The sequence below is a fragment of the Lissotriton helveticus genome, chromosome 3_1 (genome assembly GCF_964261635.1).
Source record: "Lissotriton helveticus chromosome 3_1, aLisHel1.1, whole genome shotgun sequence".
Classification (NCBI taxonomy): domain Eukaryota; kingdom Metazoa; phylum Chordata; class Amphibia; order Caudata; family Salamandridae; genus Lissotriton; species Lissotriton helveticus.
This window is the reverse complement of record NC_136061.1, coordinates 1,661,865,395-1,661,889,380: the sequence shown is the minus strand read 5'-3', so window position 1 is coordinate 1,661,889,380 and position 23,986 is coordinate 1,661,865,395. Positions and strand designations below refer to the sequence as shown.

General features: G+C 46.6%; 1 protein-coding gene across 4 annotated transcripts in view; it reads left to right on the top strand.

The window, feature by feature from the left end:
- LOC144823702 (uncharacterized) overlaps positions 1-23,986 on the top strand; it is a 317,027-nt gene that overhangs the window by 248,792 nt on the left and 44,249 nt on the right. For all 4 annotated transcript variants that reach the window (XM_078682444.1, XM_078682446.1, XM_078682445.1 and 1 more), the window contains one exon: positions 4,586-4,760. In XM_078682444.1, the coding sequence (XP_078538570.1) occupies positions 4,586-4,760 (175 nt within the window). The remainder of the gene's footprint in view (positions 1-4,585; positions 4,761-23,986) is intronic.

Sequence of the window (23,986 nt, the reverse complement as noted above, 5' to 3'; positions counted from 1 at the left end):
TGATTCTGATTGCCCCGGAATGGCCCAGACAGTGGTGGTTCACGGACCTGCTTCACCGATCTCTCCTTCCTCACATGAAGCTGCCGTGCAGGCCGGACCTTCTCACGAAGTTCGGGGGGCGGATGGTGCACCCCAACCTCTCGTCTTTGAGTTTGGCGGCATGGCTCCTGAAATAGTGCAATATGGCCATCTGAATCTCCCAGAGGATTGTATGGGCATACTGAAGGAGGCTAAGCGACCTTCCACTAGGACTTCCTATGCTTACAAGTGGAAGAGGTTTTGCATCTGGTGCAAGTCTAAGAACTATGACCCTACGTCATGCAAGGAAGATGTCATCCTTCCATATCTGCTTCATCTGGCGCAGTCGGGCCTTAATGTCCATTCCATTAAGGTTCATCTGGCTGCTTTGACTGCCTACAGGAAAGGCCCTTCACAGACTTCCTTTTTCCAGATCCCTGTGATCAAAGATTTTTTGGAAGGCTTGAAGAAAGTGTTCCCTCCTGTCAGGCTTCCTTCGCCTTCATGGGACTTGAATGTGGTGCTGTCCAGATTGATGAAGGAGCCTTTTGAACCCATTCATAAGGCTTCGTTGCAGCACCTGTCCTGGAAGGCGGCGTTCCTCGTGGCCATTACATCGGCCCGCAGGGTGAGTGAGATTCAGGCATTGTGTTGCCAAGAACCTTATACTGTATTTCATAATGCTAAAGTTGTTATGCGTACTCACCCTAAGTTTCTTCCCAAGGTTGTTTCTGATTTTCATATCAATCAGACTATCACTTTGCCTACGTTCTTTCAGACTCCTTCATCTCCGGCGGAAAGGTCTTTACATTCCCTGGATGTGCGGAGGGTGCTGAAGTTTTATCTTGATAAGACTAAAGATATTCGTAGGTCAGACCAATTGTTCGTCAATTATGGCTCAGTCAGGACAGGTCTTGCTACCTCTAAACAGTCCATCTCGAGGTGGATTGTGTCCTGCATACAGTTGTGTTACTACAAAGCTAATAAGACCTTAGGAGGTAAGCCTAAGGCTCATTCCACCAGGGGCAAAGCTGCTACGACAGCTATGCTCCGTAATGTTCCCATTGCAGAGATCTGCAAGGCGGCCACTTGGAAGTCGGTCCATACCTTTGCTAAGCATTACTGCCTGGACACTGATGCCAGGGCAGACGCTCAGGTTGGGCAGGCTTCGCTGCGGAATCTGTTCGCACAGTAGTGGCGTTATTTTATTCTCCACCGCCGCTTGGTGTGGGGATGGGCTTGCCATTCTATTCACTAGATTATGACTATACACAGAGATCCCCTACTACAGAAGGAGTAGTTTCTGTCCTGTAACTCCAGTTCTGTAGTAGGGGTATCTCTGTTATAGTCATAAGCGCCCTCCCGCCTCCCCGGTGGAGTGTTGTTCATGATCATAATGCTACAGGTCTGGCGTTTCCTACGCCCTCGAAAAGAACTGAGGCTAAGTTGGACCTGCTATGCATTCTGGGATACTGAGAGAAGGTTCTGGAAGGTTCTCTTAAAGGCACAGTATCCTAATTAAGCCACATAATGGCAGCCTATGGGGCTTGTCTGTCCAGGTTCTTCTCTCTATCATTCCTGAGGGATTTTGCTGTTAAGCAAGGGAAATCTGTACAGGCTTTGCTGTTTTGTGGATTTTATGGTGGAAATTTCTAGTTGAAGTACTGGACAGTGTAGCCTTTTGGCTGCATTATCTGTCTTTAAATTCTCTCTTAAGTGTCTATGCATTTTCTGCATTTTTTGACACTGTAAGAGATTATTTTTGATTGCTCCGGGGTCCACGCACATGGGCGGGACTATTCACTAGATTATGACTATAACAGAGATACCCCTACTACAGAACTGGAGTTACAGGACAGAAACTACTCCTTCTCTTCAGTCAGGGAGGGGCTCAGAGCAGGCTGCAGCCTGCACCTGCTTTAGAGGGGGAGAGGCTTGCTTTAGAGCAAAGCAAGCCTCTCACAGCGCTCACCGAAGAGCTGAGCAGGCCGGGACCCCCTTCATTTACTGAAGAGAGTGGGGCCGCCCCGCACCTCGGGGGCTCCCGGGGCGATAGTTATGCCCCCGCTCCTACGGTACTCCTGTAGTATTCCTGTAGTACTCCTGTATTACTCCTGTAATACTCCTGTAGAACTCGGGTGGTACTCCGATAGTACACCTGTAGTAATCCTATAGAACTCCTGCGCTACTCCTGTAGTATGCCTGTAGAACTCCTGTAGTATTGCTGTAGTATTCCTGTAGAACTCCAGTGGTACTCCGGTAGTACACCTGTAGTACTCCTATAGAACTCCTGTAGTACGCCTGTAGAACTCCTGTAATTCTCCTATAGTACTCCTGTAATATTGCTGTAGTACTCCTGTTTTACTCCTGGGGTACTCCTGTAGTACTACTGTATTACTCCTGTAGAACTCCGGTTGTACTCTGGTAGTACACCTTTAGTACTCCTGTCGTACGCCTGTAGAACTCCTGTTATTCTCATGTAGTACTCATGTAGTATTGCTGTAGTATTCCTGTATTACGCCTGTAGAACTCCGGTGGTACTCCGGTAGTACACCTGTAGTACTCCTATAGACCTCTGGTGGTATTCCGATAGTACACCTGTAGTACTTCTGTAGTACGCCTGTAGAACTCCTGTAATTCTCATGTAGTACTCCTGTAGTACTGCTGTAGTACTCTTGAATTACTCCTGTATGACTCCTGTAGTACATCTGTATTATTCCTGTAGGACTCCTGGGGTACTCCTTTAGTACTCCTGTATTACTCCTGTAGAACTCCGGTAGTACACCTGTAGTACTCCTGTAGTACGCCTGTGGAACTCCGGTAATTCTCCTGTAGTACTCCAGTAGTACTGCTGTAGTACTCCTGTATTATTCCTGTAGGACTCCTGGGGTACTCCTGTAGTACGCCTGTAAAATCCTGTGGTACTCCTGGAGAACTCAGAAAGGCTTTTGTGGAGGGGCCCCTATGAGCTCAGTGTGTTGTCAGTCTGTAATAGACACAACTGGGGCAGTTATGAGGGAGATGATTGCGAGGGCCTCGCGCTTGCTTCCGAGGAGGGGCCCCTGGATTCGCCAGGGTCAATCCAGACTAAGGCTTGATTTGTGGATTCAGTGAAGAGTAAATCCAGTCAGGTCTTCAGGGTATCCACAATTACTACTTATAAAATGAATTCACACACGATTCATTTTAAATGAGATTATTTGCATATTTGATAGCCATCCTGAAAGTTTAACTGAAATATGCTCAATGTCCATTTGACCCCCGGAGAACGTTGACGTTTTGACTGCGCAGTCCATGTGACATGAGGGGAGCACAAGTCTCTGTGGCCCCTCCTGTAGTTACCCGGGACACTTTTAATATGGCCCCCAGCGCCCTCGTAAAAACTGCCCTTTTATAGGCGCAATGGTTTGCCTCATGTGCACATTTTTGGATTCCACAGCTTAACTGAGACTGAGGTCCCCTTGATCCACAACTGTACCCTCATAGAGCAGATTTCACCTGCTTCAAATGGGCCCCCACCCCCACCCTCTTTCCGGCCTCGTGCTCTAACTGAAGAGAAACAATGTCACTTGAAACATTGTTTCCCTTCAGTCAGTGGGAGGGGCAGGGGCTCCAAGCAGGCTGCAGCCTGCACCTGCTTTAGACACAGAGGAGAGAGGCTTGCTTCAGCTCAAAGCAAGCCTCTCTCAGAGCTCTCAGAAGAGTTGAGGGGGGCCGGGGCCCCCTTCATTTACTGAGGGTAGTGGGGCCCCCCGCACCGCGGGGCCTGCGGGGGGGCCTTTGTTACGCCCCTGGATAGTATCTTGTTTAAAACCACCAGGGAAAAAATTCTAACACAAGCCACAGATTTAAAAGATACCAAACAAAAGGGAAATGGGAGGGGTTCATTTGAATGACGGGAGGAAGGTAGGAAATTGTTGGGAGTGTGCCCTCTGTAGGCAGGTGAGCACTGCTTTGACTCAGAAATAGGGAAGAAGCGAATGAGCTGATAGTTCCTCTGAGTAGGGAGGGAGTATTCGTGGAGGGTTAGTAAGGGGTAAGGGCTCAGTGTCTTTCTTAGATTGAGAATAGATTGCCAGTAGCCAGGCCCGGACTGGCCGTTGTGGGCACCGGGCAATCCCACGGTCGGCTGCAAGGGTGGGGGCCGGTTTTGGGCCCTGGGGGCCGTTTTTGTTGCAGAGCCGTTTTTGCAGCATAGCTGCAAAATCGGCCCTGTAACAAAATCGGCTGAAAAGCGGCCCTGGCAAAGCGCTCGCCCCCCTCCCGCCCGGGGGGCGGGGGGCCGGCCGAGCACTTTGCCAGGGCCGGTTTTGGTTCCCAGTCCGGCCCTGCCAGTAGCACATATTGCTTTTGAAAGATACTAACCATGGGTCTAAATCTCGTTCACTGTCCTATATGAACTGGGATAAGCTGGTATATTTAGACAGATTTCCTGAAAAACTAACAGCATTAGAACAGGGCAACTTACAGTGTCTCAACACTGGTTCATGCTCTTGGTCACATGGCTTGTTGCCCTACTTACGCTGCACGGCTCCGCTAATAATTGACTGTTTTACTTTTTTCTCAGCTGCAGTGCTGAAACCGACGCTGAGCCGGCTGCTGAGGTATCATGCGACTCCTGGAAAGCCGATACCCTTTCAGAAGAGGACAACAGTCCATCTACTCAGATACCCATGGCAACGCTGCACTACTCCAACGACTCTGATAATGAGAAACTTGCTGACATGCCTCCTGCAGGGAGTGTAAGAGAAACACCATCAGCTTATCTCTGTTGAATGACCGCCAACAAATTTAACACTACACCAATGTGCTGTAGTGGATTTAGACAGGGGTGCTTTTACGAACTTCGAGAGTCAAACTTAATGTAATTATGAGGGCGGTTTAATCAGAACCTTTTATTTATGTCTGATTGTAATATATACATGAAGCTGTTATAGATGAAACCACAAGCGAATAGAAATAGATAGTGGATCAGGAATGGCACCATCTTATCTGCCACATCCTAAGCTTTCTTTTCCATGCTACAAACTTGTTTTTTTAACTTTGTTGTTTTTCCATCAGTAATATTGGCATATTGAGACTTATTTATTTTTATTTATTTTAAACATTCAGTTAGTTGTATCTGGATCGAAGAATCATAGAGCATCTTTGATCCAAATGTGCGAACAATCAAACAAAAACAAAAAAAAGGAAACAATTTCAAAAACAGACAGGAGGCTTAGTGCATTTCATACATCAACGAGTTTAAGACAGTAGGCAGTGGGCCAGTCCTCATGGAGGGCACACCTTATCAATATACTTAGCGGCTACTCATTTTGAACCTGCTGTGAGCGGCCTACCGATGTCAAGTTTCAACAACCATGCAATAGAGTTGACCTAATGTGGTTGCGCATCTGCATGTGGTTCCGGTGAGTGGGAAATGCGAGATGTAACTCCAATAGGAGAGGCTGGGCTATCTTCCTGGAGTGTTTTTAGCCAATTTAGGAAGGGGCCCTATATATCTTTTGGCCTGGAGGCTACGGGCATTAACTCCCAGAAAGTCGAGAGTTGAGTGTGGCTGAAGGTGACGTCCTGAATCCAAGCCTACTGCGGGTGCTTTTTTGTCACCCCAATGTGTATATACTCTGCGTTTAGCCATCAGGAGTAACAAAGCATGTAATTTGCAGTGCTCTGTCTTAGTGCATTTTACATAACCCAAAAGCCCAATGTCCAGCTGCGGTTCGCTGGGCACCCCATATATTTCATGAATTGTGCTAAAAATGGCAGTCCCGACGGAGGCAATGAGTGGGCAGTACCAGAACATATGTAAAAAGGTGTCGGGGCCTGGCCACATCTCCAGCATCTCTCATCTGGCCTCAACCCCATGCGGTATAGCTGGGTGGGGGTTCTGTAGAACCTGTGCAAGTATTTAAAATGAATTAATTTCAGTTTATAATTGGGTGAGAGTAGCTGAAGTTGGTCGCAGCAGAAGATCCACTTTTCATCAGTTACCTGAGCATCAAGCTCTGCATTCCAGCTCTGCCGGACTATACGTATAGACAGAGGTGCTGTGGCTTGCATCGAGTAGTACATTCTCGTTATTAGTCTGCGGGAACCTGTTATACTTATCAACTGCTCTAGTACTGGTAAGTGTTGTTTTTTTTTGGAAAGGTGGTATGTAATTGCCTGTAAGTGGCTCTAATCTTAAAGTAGAGGAATAGCTCCAAAAATGTCTTCGAGCCCACGGCCATAGATTCAGGAGGAGCACAGAAAGTGTCCTCAGGGTACAGATCCACAAATATTTCTAGCCCTATTGATTTTGCCAATGCCACGTTTCCATCATCAGCCATGGCTGGAAGTTGTGGGTTACGAGATAAAGGGGCAGAGGGGGCATATAGTATCTCAAATCAAAGCCTACTCTAATGGGTAGTCTGACCCAGGCCCACCTTAGGGCTTCCATTGTATCTATCCTGTCCCTTGGCTTTTTTATTTTTGATAAATGGCCACCTTGATGCCCTTGGGCTAAGTCTGCGCTTTATAAGACCCAGTTTCGTTCATTAATTTATTCACCTGTAGGGGAATAGGAGCTGCTATGTCCATCTCGACAGCCACATGGGGCTGGAACGGGACGTGATGTAACCAGAAATGTAAAAACTGCGCTTGTGTGCAGTACGCATATAATGGCATGTCCGGGGCCTCCAACCCACCCTGCGTGAGGGGGAGAGTGAGTATTTCCCAGGTAACGCATGCTTGTTTCTCTGCCCAGACCAAGGAAATCATGAGAGACCGGAGACTGTTAAAGAAGGCTTGGGTGAGTGGAAGCGGAATACTAATGAATACATTTAAAAATTTGTCAGGACAACCATCTTTGTGATGGCTATTCTGCTGTCAAGAGAAATCGGCACTCTAGCCCACACCTTAATTTTCCCTACAAGCCAAGAAATAGCACAGCCAAAAATGTTATTCCATATCTCTTGCTCATCTCGGCTTAACCAAATACCTTGATATTTTACCGGGTCATCCGCCCATTTAAACTGGTATTCCAAGTCGAAAGGTTTAGTAGCCATAGTGAGGGGAAACAGGGTAGATTTGGACCAATTTATATATATGCCTGAGAGGCCACCACATTTTGTGAGTTCCCTGAGTAGTGGATCTAGGTTGACCTCTGGGTCAGTTATATAAAGCGTCATGTCATTGTATATAGCGAGAGGAGCAGCCCCTTGCTTGGTGCTGAACCTCAACCCTCTTGCAGCATGATGTTGGTGAATCCTAGCCGCGATCGGTTCTATCGCTATGGCAAACAAGAGCGGGGAGAGAGGGCAACCCTGTCGCGTACCGCGGGATATATGGAAGGGTTCTATGATCACGTCGTTCATGAGCGGTCTCGCCGAGGGTGTTGGGTATAACAGTCTGATTTGTGCAAAAATTTTGGACTAAATCCGATCCTCCCCAATATGGCAAACAGATAAGGCCACTCCAATGCGTCAAATGCTTTTGTAGCATCCAAGAACGCCACTAGTGCCTTGGCTTCAAGGTTCAAATAGTGCAGCACTGCGAAGAAGGTGCAACGGTTATGGGCCGTGGATTTGCCGGGAATATAGCCGGATTGATCAAGTGTAACCTGTTGACCAGTAAATTGGCATGAATGTTGGCATCTATGTTAATTAAGGAGAGTGGACTATAAGAGTCCATCTCCTGGTCGGGTTTCCCGGGTTTCAATAGAGACCGGATAATCGCTTCTCGCATGGAAGGGGGAAGCACGCTTGTATCTTGAGCTTCCTCATATACTGCCAACAGGTGAGGCGCCAATAGGTCTGCGTAGGCCTTATAGAACTCAGTAGTTAACCCGTCTGAACTAGGGGCTTTATCCGCAGGCAGGCTGCCAATTTCCTGCAGTATGTGCCCTTTCCAGCCATAGCACCTCTATAGACTCAAGAAAGGGTTGGAGCTCCTCTGGCACTGTCTGGTACGTGGCTGTGTACAACTTGGTGTAGAACTTAGTGAATTCACCTAGAACCTCCAGAGTGCCATTTATTATTGTGGAGTCTTAACCAATAATTTCGGATATGTACGTAACCGTGTGTGGCGTCCTCAGCATATTTGCTAGGGTTTTTCCAGGTCTATCGCCCTCCCCATGTCCCCTAGCTTGTGTGTGTTTACCAATAAATTTTACCTCGCGATGTGCCTCTTCCTCAAATTCAGTGACAAGGTCCCTAATAGTTGGTAATAGTTTAGGGTCTGCAGCAATATAATAGTTAGTCTTAAGCTCCTTGATACGAGCCTCAAGAGAAGCCTGCGTGCCTCTTCTGGCTTTGAGCACCCCGGCGTGGCGTGATATGCATTTCCCCCGTATAAGCACCTTCAATGCCTCCCAGAGTGACACGTGTGTGGACACAGAACCAGCATTCATTTAATAATATTCTTCAATGCCCTTGGACATCTCCTATCTAAAAGTGTTATCAAGAAGGGCATTCGGGGGCAGTCTCCAATTAAATATCTATAGCGGGGTGTCACGCATCGTCACTTGTAACATGCAAGGGGCGTGATCGAACAGAGTTCTGGGGAAATGTGTGCTGTCGGAGGTCCAGGCTGCAGTATCTTGCGAGACTAGCCAAAAGTCCAACCAGGACCACGCCCCATGATACGCTGATACACACGTACCTTCCATTACCCCTGGGTGTCTCGTCTTCCAGATGTCTGCCAACCCTCCGACTCGCATTAACGCGTTTAGAGCCTCACATGAGCTAGGATGCATACTTGGTGCCTTTCCTGTCTAGTGTGTCTTTGAGCACAGCGTTAAAATCACCTCCCCATATTATTGTGTCGCACCCCAGAATTTGAACTTTTGCCCACACATTTTGAAAGCATTCAGGACAGTCCATAAACTGCCACGAGCGTCATCTTCACTCCTTCCTACAGGCCATAAAGTATCACAAATCTGCCGTTAGGGTCTAACTGTGATTCTATCGTTTTCCAATTTAGTCCTTGTCGAATCAGCATTGCTACTCCTCTCGCATAATTAGAATAATTAGAATAAATAGAGGAGAAGGTATGCTCCTAGCGCTTGTGTTGTAGTTTCACATGCAATGTGCTGTTTAAGTGGGTCTCCTGAATCATACATACGTCTATGTGATGTCTATGTGATGTCTACTTAAATAAGCACGGAGAAGTCTGTTCTTTCTACAGTCATTCAACTAGCGAATAGTCCTAGTTCAAAATCTAAAGTTTGTCATGTCCTCTCGATAGCTATATATCCTCCGGAGAGCCCTATTATGCTAAGCTGTAGTTGTGTGCATGGTGTCTCCTGTATTCCAACTGGAGCACCTGCCCCGCGGCTGCTCTCGACAAGTACTGTCCAGTGTATAGTGAATAACAGCATTGCGCGTAGAAGTAAAGAGTGCTGTCCTGTCTAACCTTCCAACTGTTACATGCCCTCCCTACCCCCCTCCCACACCAACCCCCCAATTAGGTTGTGCAATGAATCCTCCTTACAAAACAGTTTCATCAATATGCCCCAGGTCAAGACCTGACAGCAGAACTTCGGAGCTCTCTCCGGAGGCGTGGGGTCACCAACCACAGCCCTGCCCGAAGGCGGGTTGGCTCAGAGATATGTATAGCCCAGCAGCGCGTGGTGAACAGCAGTGTTCAATGTCTATGATGTGCATACTTTACGTAATAATAGCCTTAGCAGACACCTGGATTTACTATAACGTTGCGCCTATGGACACACAAATTTGTGAAAATGAGCAACTGGGAACAACCGCCAACAATAAAAAGCAATCAGTCATTATCGCTGAGGTTCTTTTCAGGACTCTGGTGACTGTTGGTGCCAGTAGTGCGTCTCTTCCCCCCCACATGTTTAGCAAACTTCATCGCCTACTTATCATCAGTGAAATAATGTGTGGTGCTGTTGTGTGTAACTTTCAATTTCGCGGGGTACAGCAGAGCATTCGGAATCTCCGCCTGTAGGAGCAGGCGTTTAACTGGCACAAATTCCCACCTCGCCACCTGGACAGTGTATATTCAATCAGGGTATGCAGGCAATTGGGAGCTGGATGGCCCATAATTGCCTGAAATTAAACTCAGATAAATCAGAGGTCGTTATCTTTGGCAATCTTTCCCCGGAATGGTCGCCCTTATGGTGGCCCTCATCCATGGGTCAGCCCCCAGAACCGGTTAATAAGGTGAGGAACCTGGGTGTGCTGTTCGACGATCGTTTGAACTTCCTCCCCCACGCCAACCAGATCTCCTCTTCTGCCTTCTACAAGCTACGGCTTATTAAGAAAATCCTGCCTTTCCTGCCCGAAAATGCCGCCAAAACATTGGTTAGTGCCCTGGTTCTCTCCACCCTAGATTATTGCAATGCTCTGTTCCTAGGTGCCCAGGAGAGAGTGTTAATGAAAATGCAGGCCATCCAGAACGCGGCAGCCAGGCTGCTAGGGCGAACCACAAAATACCAATCAGTGTCCCCCATCATAAGGCAACTCCATTGGCTCCCAGTGAAGAAGAGGATCAAGTTCAAGTCATTGTGCTTGATCTACAAGGCCTTACATAACGCTGGACCAGTGTTCTTCACTCAGAATCTGACCCACTACTGCCCTTCTAGAACACTGCGTTCCTCCAGCTCCTTTGACCTGGTGGTCCCCCGAACCAAAACGGTTCATTGGGGTGACAGACGATTTCTTGTAGCGGCACCGAAACTGTGGAACACTCTTCCACTTTCTATCAAGGCCAGCACTTCCCTCTGGTCTTTTCGAAAAAACCTGAAAACCTGGCTTTTTAACTTATGATCCTGACTCTCACCTAGGCACCCCTTGTGGGTTTAACATTTCAGTTATCAGCGCCGAGATGCCCTAGGGCCTTCGTTCGCGCTCTACAAATGCTGTTATAAATAAATAAGTGTGAGTGAAGTCAGGAAAAAATTAGACGGTGTTACCTTTATATTGTATCGACCCACGCTGCCTTGCCAAACACAGTACCGCGTCCCGGTCCCGGTAGTTCAATAACCGGGCCAGTATCGGTCGCGGAGTGGTGCCCACAGGGTGTCTAGGGCCCAGGGTGCGGTGTGCACGCTCAACAATAAAAACTGACGATAGGTCAGGCCCAAACAAGTCATGCAGTAGTTCTTCCACATATAACTCCATTTTGGAAATTGCTGTTGTCTTGGGAATTCCAAGTTGTCAGTTTTGGCTCTGATTATGGTCAGGACTGTGTCCATTTGTAACAGCTGTTCTTTAGCTTCAACCTGGAAGTCATGGGCATCCGAGGTGCGATTTTCAAGTTGATCCACCCTCAATTTGTGCGTATCCACCCGTTTCCGGACCAGGTCCAGTTGTGAGGTAAGTACGTCTAGTTTGGTGTCAATGGTTTTAAGACTGGACCTCATTTCCAGTAAGAGTGCGCCAGGTCCTCACCACGGTCCTCCGTCAGCTCAGTGGGGGGGTTGCCCCCTTCAACCCCAGAGTCTGTTTGCTGTGTAAGTTGTTTATTGTAAAAGAACAGCTTTGACTGCTTAGTATCTGTCTTCCCCATCACTATGTTAGTTTGCAGTCCTGACACTTAAAATCAGCAGAAGTTCCCCTCACTCGGTCTGCACAGCACAGGGTGCAGGGCGCAGGGTGACTAGTTATTGTACCTCCAGGTAGCACACACAATGGCAGCAGCAGTCACTTACATACGGTGTTGTGTCCACTCTGGCATTGCCATACCGTTCATAGTTGGGTGCAGGAGAGGCTATTGTTATGCTTATAGACTATATGTCTCTATGGTAATTTAATCCCCCAGCAATTGCGTAACTGACCGCTCACAAGCTGAGTGGTGCTTCCGGCAATTATGTATGAGACCCCCTGGCCTCGTAGCAAACCTAAATGCCAAAGGTTGTTATGGCCCAGGTGCCACCTTCCGCCCCGGCAGTCCTGCTGTTCCCGGCGGCTTAATGTGGTTGTGTATGAATTGCTTGTCGGATCTAGCCCCACACGCACCAGTTGTTCAGTTCGATGGATGTCAGGCGCGCACCCCTGCAACCAGCCAGTAGTCCCTGTGGCGTTCTCTGCAGGGGCTCACGGAGAGGGGAGGCCCGTGCCAGCCTTCGAGTGCAGAGCATGCGAATCCAGACCCCTCCGGCCCTCCCCCGTTACCTTTTCTCAGCGCTTGGCTCTTCACCCAGGTCAGGTTTCGCCAGCCGATGCAGGATGCGCCTGTCTCAGCATTTTCTGCCTCACCCTTCTACACCACTGCGGTCTCTGCTGCGATGTGTAGCGTGCGTCTGTTCCTTGCTTCCACACCTCAAGATGGCGTCCCTCGACTCCGCGAGTACTGGATCTGCAGTGCCTCGCCTAGGCAGTTTACCGGCCCCCGTTGTACACAGCAGGATTCTCGCAGGGGCTCGCTTCTTAGTCAGTCATGCTTCTCAGGGCGCCACACCAGGTAACAGGCGCATCGCAGCCGGATGTAGACTCCGTCACAGCAACACGCTTTGCAGGTTTAACCGCCGGGCCTGATGCAGCACTCAGCTATGCAGCATTTATCGGCCTTTTTCTCCACCGAGGGACACCACTATGTTCACTGCAACATCAGGGATATCGTTTTTGTCACCGGTAGCACCGTTGGTGCAATTTTAGGATGGATTCTTGAAGGATCCTGACTCGGCCGGCAGAGCACACTCAAAGAGCAGCCATCTATCTTGCTGCTCGGTAAGACCACGCCCCGGCACATTGAGACATAGTACGATTCTTTACATAGTCTCCCAAGAGGTACATTTTAATCTTTTCATGACTCAATATTGTAAATATTCTTTTTACCATCTGTAGTTGTTGAGTCCGAAGATAGGCCATATGATAGACACGAATGACTATTGTTTTCAGAATGTATCCTGTTAGGAATTAACAAGACCTCCTCCTCCAAAGTTGTTATAGATAAGAGAGGTTTCAGAAATGTATAGTCAGCTAGCCTACCCTGGCTCTTGAAGGATACTCTTTTGGTGCAGCTTTGTTTACATAGTCTGTCCAGAGTAATATCAAGAGAAGTCAGAATGGCATGGGACAGACCCAGGAAAGTGCGAAATCCTAGACTAAGAGTGACATTAGATTTATGGACTGAGCCCCTCTTTATAAATGGCTTGATAATACTGATGGGTCCATGACATGAGTTACATGCCCCATTGGAACACTGCATATCCTTTGTATGAGTCATTTGGTAGTTCTGAGGGGGAAGATAATGGGTGTATGGAATAACCATGGGCCTCTCATATTGAAGGCCTAAAAAGTGTCGATGTGTAGCAGGCAGAAAAATAGGGAGCCTAGAGGGGTCGTATGATGCTCCTCTGCTGCCAATGCCACCTGTGTATAACATAAAAGGTATTCTGGATTGAGCATGTGATACGCGACTGTTGCACCATCAGTGACCAAGCATTCAGTTTCTAGTGTAGTGGACACCAGCCTCACTATCAAATGCTTGTAATGCTCTGGCGACCATGACTATTACCCTTAAATATGTCCAGTGTACTCTGCATTAAAAGAGACATTATCCAAGATCATTCACATGGCATCAGGGGATTTTGCCCGCGTTTCCAGGCACAAGCAGTAGATATGGAATATGCAATTGATCATGGCTCTGGAGCTGTTAACTGAGGATCACACACTTCAAGATTTCAGTCGCTCAAAACAGAAACTCGGGCATATGTCATAATTAAGGCTCCCAGTTAACTGCTTTTACTGATTTTTACGGATACAGTAAAAAAAAGAAAATGTGTTTTCTGTCTCAATTTAATTTTAAACGCAGAAAAATACAATTGGGCTCATTTTGAGCTGGTCTTTGTGCTGTCTTTCATGGATCCCAAGCCAACAGCTGAGCTGATAGACAACATGTGTAGATAAAGAACAAGATTTCCTTAAATAACGGTGTATGTCAACATATAGTTATAGTTTAAGGAAAATATTTACCTGTGGATGTATTGTTTTGTCATATTTGACTGCTTAATTTGTTAAAACTTAAACAGTCATAAAAGTACAAATACACATTTATTAGTTAAATAAATGTCAACATTTATAACTTCCTTTATTCACAAAACACCAAATAAATATGGATACATACCGGTTTAAATGTTGAAAAATAAATACAATAAAACCAGGATCTCTAATCATAATTATCCAGTTTTCCAATTTAACTGAATTCCACATATAAATACGTGCAGAAATCAGTGTATCCCTGGCTTGATGCTTTCACTAAACCCACCAGAGCAGTGTGTGCTGAATTACAGCATGAAACACTTTTGAACTACCCTTGCACGTAACTTCACCCCTTCTGGTCCCCATTTTATTTACCTTTCGATTCTGATAAGCCACACACCATGTTTCCACTGAATAGGAAGCTTGCATTGTTAGGTGTTTGTTAAAGAGGGTCGAGCTACAGCTACTTTTTTGTTAACAGAAAGGTTATTCTGATGGTTCTTGTTTGTCTGTATTCCTCAGGACTGGATGCATCAGTAGTTTTGCTGCACAGAAATAACTTTATTTCCGTCTCAACTACAGAACCAGGCTCTCTGCATATTGGTGGGAAGTGTTATTTAACCAATGCTTAAGTTGTAAAAGAAAAGAAAAGTGCAGGGGGCCCTCAGGACTTGCCACCAACAGAATGCTGGGGTTGCTGAATACCAGCCCTTGTCCCACTATTAGTTTATTGAGTTATTTTACCTAAACAGGATATGTTTACTTTTTATTCATAATGTGCTACTACTCGCACTGCATGAAGGATATTGGCGTATATAAAAAGATGTCATCATCTACTGATCCCGACAATTCTCTGCATGCCTTTAGGCCTGTGGACCTCTCTGAGTCCCTTAAAATTCTCACGGGCCTGAAGTCCTGTTCTCCTTCGAACCCCTGTCCAGCCAGAATGTTGGCAGCAGTCGCTGGGACCATTAACAATGAAGTGAATGGCATCATCAATTTGTCTCTTCAGGTTGCCTGCGTGCCAGAGGCCTGGAAGCAGGCCAAGATTCTGCTCTCTTAAAAAAGCCGTCACTCGACCCACTTAGCACAGTGAATCACCGCCCAATCTCCCTTCGACCCGTCTTGGCCAAGGTGTGCAAGAAGGTGGTGAACAAACAAATCACGGAGTTTGTTGAGAGGGAGGGCCTGCTGCATCCAGCCCAGTCAGGGTTCAGAGCCTCCCACAGTAGCGAGTCCACCCTGGTGGAGGTTTCGGAGGCAATTAGGGAGTGTTTGGATGCCGGCCGGAAGGCAGCATTATTTGCTCGACCTGTCGGCGGCGTTCAACACTATCTCCCACTCTCTCCTCCTCTCACGTCTAACTGAAATCGGTGTGTTGGGCACTGTTTGGGGCTGGCTCAGGTCCTTCTTGGAAGGACGGGCTCAGCAGATATGGCTTCCACCATCCTCTTCTTCCTCCCAGTCACTGCAGGAGTTCCACAGGGGTCCTCCCTGAGCCCCCTTCTTTTCAACATTTATGTCACACCTTTGGTGTACCTGGCAGAGGACCTTGGGGCTAAGGTTATGGCCTACACGGATGACACCCAGCTTCTCTTCACTTGGGATCAGAATGTGGACTCTGTTTCCTCTGCTCAACATTGTCTGTCTTCCATTTCTAAGTGGCTAGCTGCCGCATAACTTAAGTGTAATGAAGATAAATCGGAGAGTCTCCTATTTGGAAAGTTTCCTTCCAATTTCAGAGAAACTCTTTGGCCCCCTGAGTTCCCTATCCACACTTCTACAAGGAAGCCTGCCAAGAATCTGGGGGTCTGGTTTGAGGCGAATCTTTCCTTTTCTACACAGATTAGAAAACTTGCCAGGGCCTGTTTTGGCCTTTTGAAAACTTTGAGGAAGTTTCTCCCTCTCCTGCCTAGGGCGGCGAAAGAAACTGTCATCTGTGCCCTTATTCTGTCTCGGCTGGATTACTCCAATGCCCTTTATGTAGGCATCCCGGGCTATCTGTTAAAAAAAACTCCAGGTAGTCCAAAATGCGGCAGCCAGACTTCTTCTTGAGATTCTCGCAAGGACTAGCATGAGACTCCATTTGCGCTCTCTGCACTGGCTTCCCAGAGCCAAATGGGTCCAATTTAAAGCTTTAGTTATAGCCCATCGCACTCTTCATGGGTGTGCCCCATTTACCTACAAAAACGCTTCTCCTTCTACACTCCAGTGCGACAGCTGCGTTCCATGTCCCAGTGCCTCGCCCAGGTCCGCCGCTTTAAATGTCAGAGGCTTGGAGGCAGCTCTCTATCTCGGAAAGCTGCTGTTGCTTGGAACGCTCTCCCTTTTGCCCTTCGGAACATTCAGGACCCGCTGATCTTCAAGAAGAACTTGAAAACATATCTCTTTGCATAAATCTCAGATGTTTGCCCCTCTTTCCTGTGCGCCGGGACACTCTCGAGTATCTGTGCGCGCTACAAATTAAATGAACATAACATAACATAACATAACTTGAGAAAACACTTCACGGGAGCACCGAATAAATTTACATAATCTGTGGGAGTCAGGGCATGAGTTGGGGGTACACACGGGTGGATGGCGTCCGCCCATTATTTTCACAGTGTGGACGCCGACCACCCTGCCAAGAAGTTGTCTCCCACTGAAAAATAGGCTGAATTTGTCCCGGTGTAATTTACAAACACCGGGACACATTCAGCAGCGCCTGCACGTTGTTGTTTGATTTTGATCGCAACAACGTGCAGGGGGCTTTCTTAATTAAGACTCCTGCTGGGACCATAACAAAGGCCTAATCTGAGGGGTCATCAGGCCTCCTTTTGTTGGAGTATCTTGGCTTGGAGCAGCCAGGAGCCTCACACCTGATGCAAATGAAGCAGAGGGGAAACAAATCCTCATACCTTTTTAGCACTTCACACATACTCAAGAGAGGCAGCTTTTCACTTTGTTCAGCCCCTGTTTAGGAGATATTCATGCAGTGTAAGAATGTCAGATGCGTTGGTCTTTCCCTGTATTTACACAAAATAAATATAATTTATATAGTGCTTACTAACCCTCAGGAGGCATTGAAATATTTTAAGTACCACTATTATTTGTTGTAAATCACTATGGTTAGAGGAATTTTATGCTGACAAAACAGGTAACATTGTTTTATGTGTAGTTTTCAAAAGTGTGAATCTTCTGCCTAAATCAGGAGGGGTTTCCCTGTGTACTTGAAATGTGCTTCAATGTACTCATGGTAGACCTGCTAAAGATACATGTGAGGGCTTAAGATCTGATGTCGCTTCTTATGATGCCACTTCCTGTGATGTCACGTGCCGTGATGTCACGCCCTTCGATGTCACACACTGTGATGTCACGTGCCGTGATGCCACATGCATTCTGATGAACTAGGTTAGTCCCCCCACGTCTTTTTTTGGGACTTGTGCCCTGGTGGGAGTCAAATCCATGTTTCCTCCCTTGTCTTGGGGATGAGTCCTGACACTGTCCCGGCCTCAACTGTGCTGAGTGGTATTGCCGCCTTATGCTGGGTTACTCTCATTTGTGATCATCCCTACACTCAGTGAGGTGCAGCTAAGAGTCCTAATTTATTCTCCTAGTATTGGTTAAAAAGGTGGTTGACATCCCTGGATGTCATTGCAACAAACTTTATTCTTGAATTGTGGTCTCCCTGTGGTGCATGTCTAAGAGACTCAATGCACAAGCGAACTTATAGAGGTGTACTGGGTGCTAGACACAAGTGCAGGCTGTAAACGCCCAGTTCGCAACTGAATTTATTAAAGAGGGGTGTGTAAAAAAAAATTCTACTTGAAACCTTCAAGCAGTAACCACATGGTTTTGCTACAGGTTGTTGTATTTGAATAGCTCAAGTGGACGGCAAATTCGTTTTTCCATTGAAAAGAATTCCATTAAAAAAGAACGGAAAGGGTGTTCCTCGTGCAAATTATTAGTGTCTTATTAGAGGGAACACAATCAGTGGAAGGCAAGATATACAGTGATTAACCATGCTACAAGGTATAAGACTGAACGCATATGGGGTGTATGTTTAAACTTTGCTCCGAAGCAGTCAACGCATGACCACACAACTGCACGACAGATCTCCCAAGTAAGTGCTGACCTGCCAACTTGGAGGGGGTGGGGGCCTTGTTTTGAGAAGTACGTAAGAGGCACTTTTGCCCCCATCCCACCTCTAAACCCCCTTGTCCAAAGAAAAAAAAGCTTGCTGAGGCTGATGCCGATGTCATGGATGTTTTCACACCCCTTAATGGACGTCGGCAGTTCAAAGTCTCCAAACCACTGTTTGCAGTTTTCAGCTCATTTTCCTTGCCACCATATGATGTTGGCTCCTCACTGGGTGACCATGTGAAGAGAGCCGATAACGTGTGTCACACAAGATGACATTTATACAGAAAGAATGCCATTCAGAGAAAACGGGAATAAAACGGCCCAAACACAAAGAACAGATTCCAGAATATTGGAAAGAACAAAATTGTGCATTTGCACTGTGAGCTTCAATTGTCATGTGCGGCAAACTCTGCTATGTATATTTCTGCAGAGCGGGAACGGGAGTCTGGGGAATGTGTCACATGACATCTCCTGAAGGACACCTGTAAACCTGTGTTTTGGTGCAGCTTTTCAGTTGTGCTTCTGGGAATATATATTTAAAGAAAATGCCTTTTTACAGATTGTCCTTACGTTTTTAGACTGATGCTACTGATTTTTCCGACTCTGAAAGGGCTAAACAGATCTCAGTGCCAGTGCTCTGACCTTAAAATATATAAGTCTGATTCACTGGCGTAAGGAAAAGTGAGAGGGCCTCCCTGCACGGTACTTAGAGGGGCCCCCTCCGGGCTCAATCAAGAGCTCTCCTGCCAGAGTGCAGTGCCAAGGGGGCCCCTGGGAGCTAGAGCCCCCCCCCGCACCGCGGGGGATGCGGGGGCCTGTGTTACGCCCTTGGTCTGATTAGTTTACCCCCAATTGGCATAAGATAACTTGGGTATAAGTCCCTAGTATATATTACTAGGGGTACCCAGGGCATGTAAGTTAAAGTGTCTCTCATGGGCTGCAGCAGTTATTGTGCCACTACGAGTGTGACAAAGCGAGGTATGACGTTCAGCCCATCATTCGTGGCTGACAGAGCAGTTTTAATCTGCTAACTCAACTTTGCCATTTAAATAAATGGCAAAACGCAAACCTTCCTTTTAAATTATTTATATGTCAACTCTAAGGCACGCCTACGTAGCCCTAAAGGCAGGGTGCTTCATATCATAAAGTTGGATATATAGTTTTTATCTTTACATGTCCTGACGGTAAAAACCTTGCATTGTGTTTTTACTATTGTAAGGTTAGTAGCCCCATTGGCGAGTACAGAGTGATACGCTAACAACTCAACAGTGCTAACTTCTGAATGGGACTACTAAATATAATACTTCAAAGTATCAAAAGAATCATTGCATTTACCCTGACTTGATGCGCAAGTTGAATTTAATGTAACTTTTGTGCAAGTGTGAACTTTAGGAAGTTGCCACTTTGTTGCCCAAACATTTCTAGTGACCATTTCTGCTGCTGCCCAGGAGACAGCCTTCTGCCCTACTGGGGAGAGATTGGAATGACTCTCAGGAAGCAACAGAAAGGGCCTGCCGTTAGTAGAAATGTGATATCTCCCTGGCTTGAAAATAGGGTGTGAGCCCAAAAGGCGTGTTTCAAAGGGAAAGCAACCTTTGAAAGGCAAATGGTAAACACACACAAAAGGGGCTGCTCTGTTGTTCCTGCAGATAGGTTGGTAACAAGGACAGAGAGCGGGAAGTCATTGTGAAACCGATTTTCCTGTGGGTTTGTAGCCCCAAGGCAACCACTCCTCTGGAGTCTGAGCCCCACTCACCAAGAGGAGGGTTATGCTGTTTTGGGATTGGGCAGAATATTGCATTCTGAGATAGCTAGATGCCACACTTCACAGGAAGCCATCACTAGGAAGTAGGGGACCTGGCAGCCCTTTTGCTAGTAGTTACCACATCCCCTGATGGCTCTAACTAGGCATAAAAGTGCCACTCAGACCACATCTGTACTAAAGAGTGGACCGAATAAGGATTGTTCTGCTGATGTCTGGACCCAGCAAAGAGAGGCTGCACCAAGACTGGAGTGCACCTGCTTCTTCTTGGGCTAACAAAGACAGGATAGTGCCCGTGGTACACTGCTCGGGGGAAAGTCGTCCCTGAGCATGAAAAAGAAGTGGTGTCTCCAAAAGTCAGTTGACTGACTGCCTGTAAGAGCTACAGGGCCACAAAAACTGAAGAAGCCTGCCTTGGTGAAATGGTAGCCAAAAATGCTTGAGCACAGTTGACTGCCACGTGCAGCCTGGGAGTCCAAGTCCTGACCGTCAAAACTTGCATCTGAATCTGCCAGACCCAGGAGCGTCATCTGAGTGCTGTTTGGTCACCCAAGATGGAACTTATCACCAGTTAAAGGGAACCACTAGTTTTGCTGTAACCGAAGATCAGTGGCAACTGGTTTTTGACTGGACTTCACCTGGACTTCGAGGGACATCGATCCATGTGGCCAAATTAATTCCACCATGACTGTGAACTGAGGAGTAGCCCCATGAAGAGCCTGGTGACTGGATCAGCATCCTTCAGGCCCCTCAGTATCCTTCAGCATCCAGTATCCCTTGCATCAGGACCACATCATTATAGTCTATGGCGGTTCACCCATCGAGCCTGGAACTGGACAGGGGACTGCTTTGAGTGTGAGGTAACAGTCCAATCAAGCCTCATTGGCCTGTGTGACCAACTGCCTGCTTGAATTAGTCACCCACAGCGGGCCAGATTAGTAATTTACAACTTTATAAATGTTTCCCAAGTTTGATCGCGAGCGCAGTCCATTACAATGATTTATTGTGTTGAATGGTAAAGCAGTGATTCATTGGTTCTTTAAACATTAATATCTCTGGACAGTTTGTAAAACAAAAATAAGTGCCAGAACCCTCGTCAGGAGGCCACTGCAGCTTGTGACACCTATTCCCTCTGCCAGCGCTGCCATTGACAGTACAAGCACAACTACTAAGCATCACAGTCCTACAAGTGTGACTGTTCAGACTATTCTATGCCCCCAGTGCTATAAGAACGCCTTGGGTGGCAGGTATTGGTCATTTTGACTGTATATTGAAAGAATAAACAACTGTTGTTGTCTTCATTTCTAAATTTTGTATACAGCGCCACCATGTGGCAGACTGTCATAAGTCCCGGTGTTGTCAATTAAGTGATGGTGGTGAGCACCGAAAACCACCGGCTCAAATTAAGCACCGTCTCCAGAACACTCCAGTGGATTTTTGACGTTGAAGTGTCATTGTAAAGATAAAAATATAACCTATTTGTATAAATTGGTTTCAGATTTTTATTGAGTCTCATTTGTTTCTATTTCGATTGTTGTCTTACTTCTTAATGCTTTACCCTTGTTATTTTGATAAAGCCTGCCTGCTCAGAACCAAAGCTACCCATGGTTGTGTAAGGTTTTTCAAACAAATCTGATTGAACCCAGCACAGGTAGTGAGTTTATTACACAGTGCACTCTCACAACCACACCATATATTAAACCACTTTTTCACATTTGTTAATTGGAAATCTACATTAAAGAACATGCAGGTGGAGATGTAACTCTTTGCCTGTACTTTTACGCTTGGTGTCCTAAATATAGCCAAAGTGTTTGTTAATAAAGCTTGAGTATTGTTTTCACTGGATGACTTCAATCTCTTCAGTGTCCAGGCTGCATACCTACTTTGCATTTTGATTCCATGTCAGAATTCAAATCTGTTGGTATGGGAATGTTGGGTGTATGGTGTACAGTTGGGTTCTTCTGAACTGAATGCCCAACTGTGCATATCTTGTAACCTGGTTTTTGATTTAGGCCGCAGCCTCACACTAATACAGCATGTGCTTAAAAGCTGAAGCCTGTCCTTTGACGTAAAAGAGCTCCTGGTCCTATCCTTATACATGAAGGGGTGCATTGTCTCATTGGTTAGAGGATGGACTAAGGTCTGTATCATGGGTTTAGTATGTAGTGTAGTGTGTGGCAGCATGCTATGTTTTGTGAATCTGTGATTGTGATTAAACCTTTTTAACTGTGTCAGAGTGGAGACCTACTTGCCCACTTATTTAAAGTTCTGCTGCTACAGATTAACCCAGGTCCAATCATTAACATCTCCATGCATGTTTGCGTGTATATTTGTTTGTGATCAGCATTGCATACATTGTGCATGTAAGTGAACCAGAGTAATGGAGGCATATGGATTCCATTTTGGTAGCCCCTGGACAGTGGAAGTGTATTGCTGACATTCCTGAAGCTGGTGGGGAGAGACTTAGGGCCTGATTTAGATCTTGGCGGTACTCCCGCCATTCCTCCATGGTGACGGTTTCAAGAGTCCCTCCCGCCATATTTAGATGAGGGCTTGCAGAACAACCGTCCGCATCGACCAACTGTTTACTGACTGATTCGTGGCGCACCTCCTCCATTGCAGCGGTCTTCTCTGCTGGCTCTGTTGCCATCAGGCCAGCGGTCTTGTGCCGAGCCTTTTTAGATGTCCCTGTTGTGATGGTGTTGTTTGGTGACAGAGCGAGTCCCTGGTGGAGTGGAGACTGGTAACTACTACTTATTCATGTGTCAATACACATATAAGTTGTGTTTGTCTCAAAAACATATGCAGGTGTTATGCCCTTCTTGTTACATATTGCATGCCACACAAACAACATACACATACTATTGAATTCACACTTCCAGGCACCACAGCACAACACCCCCAAGCACCACAACAACAATATTTTTTTAAGTGTCAATAAAGGTGTGTTCATTTTACCATGATAAGTTGGAAAATGAACACTACTGCATTACACATAAAACAACATTGTATGTAAGAGCAAACAAAAATACACCAGGCTACAGCAATTATCAACACACAATTCGTAGTAAGACAATTGTAAAAGTAGATTACCTTAGATCCTGACGACAATGGCATCGTAGTGGAGCAGGAGCAGCAAAGAGGGACTTGGACGATGGAGTTCAAGATGGAAACGGAAGTGAAAACATTAAAAGAGATACGTTTTTACATAATTTCCTTTGAGTCCGCCAACTCAAAGTAGGAGGTATTCCCAGCACAGTTGCCTCAACAGAAATGCACGGCGATCATCTCCTGCTAACAGCTGCTTCTGCCTATGACGCCGTCGACTTGGGTGTGATAATTTCTGGCAAAGTCGACTGGACTCAGGCAGTCTTTTTCCCATGTACCCGTCAACATCTTAATAGAGTGAGTGGACGGCCAAGTTGGCAGGCGGTGAATCTGTCGAAAAAGTGACAGCTGGACCATTAACGCCAATATCTAAATCAGGCCCTAAGCCAGTGAAGTGGGGAAAGATGAGGAAGGCTCCTCTTTAGAAATTCAATTAAGTCCTCTTGCTGCAGGAGTTCTGGTTGTGACTTCCTGAGCACTGTCATTTGCTAATTGGTGGAGGGGGCAATGGAGAGAGAATGGTGGGACTTCAGTCTCTGTTCAGTGTGTGAAGGGTCTTTTAGGTGAGGCCAGCCATTTGTCTCTCTTCCCGATCATGGTCAGTGTGGCTGTTGACAGCCAAGTGCAAAATGTTGACACATCTTTGAGTATCTGTGATAGGTGTTCCAACCTAGTGATATCCTTGCTGTGAGGAGCATCACTCTACTCAAAGCCTGAGCCTGAAAGATGCCTGATAAAGACACATGAAAGGAGTAGTGACCCAAACCTGTTCCGAAAATGCAGACAAATGATACACATCCCCTGTCTGCTGTATCTGTATAAAGGTGAGAGCTCCTGACCAATATGCTCCAGTTCCGAATTCTCTGTGACCACTGATAGGGGTGCTCCACAGAGTACCCAGAAGACTGCTATACAGCCAGTGCTGGGGTCTGTCTGACAGCGAGTTTCACACGTGGAATTTGACTTGGAAGGGAGAGCTGTCTCCCTGTACTGTAGCTCCTGGACGCTGGCCCACCTTAGAAGAAGAGGAAAGGAGTAAGCCAAACTTGCA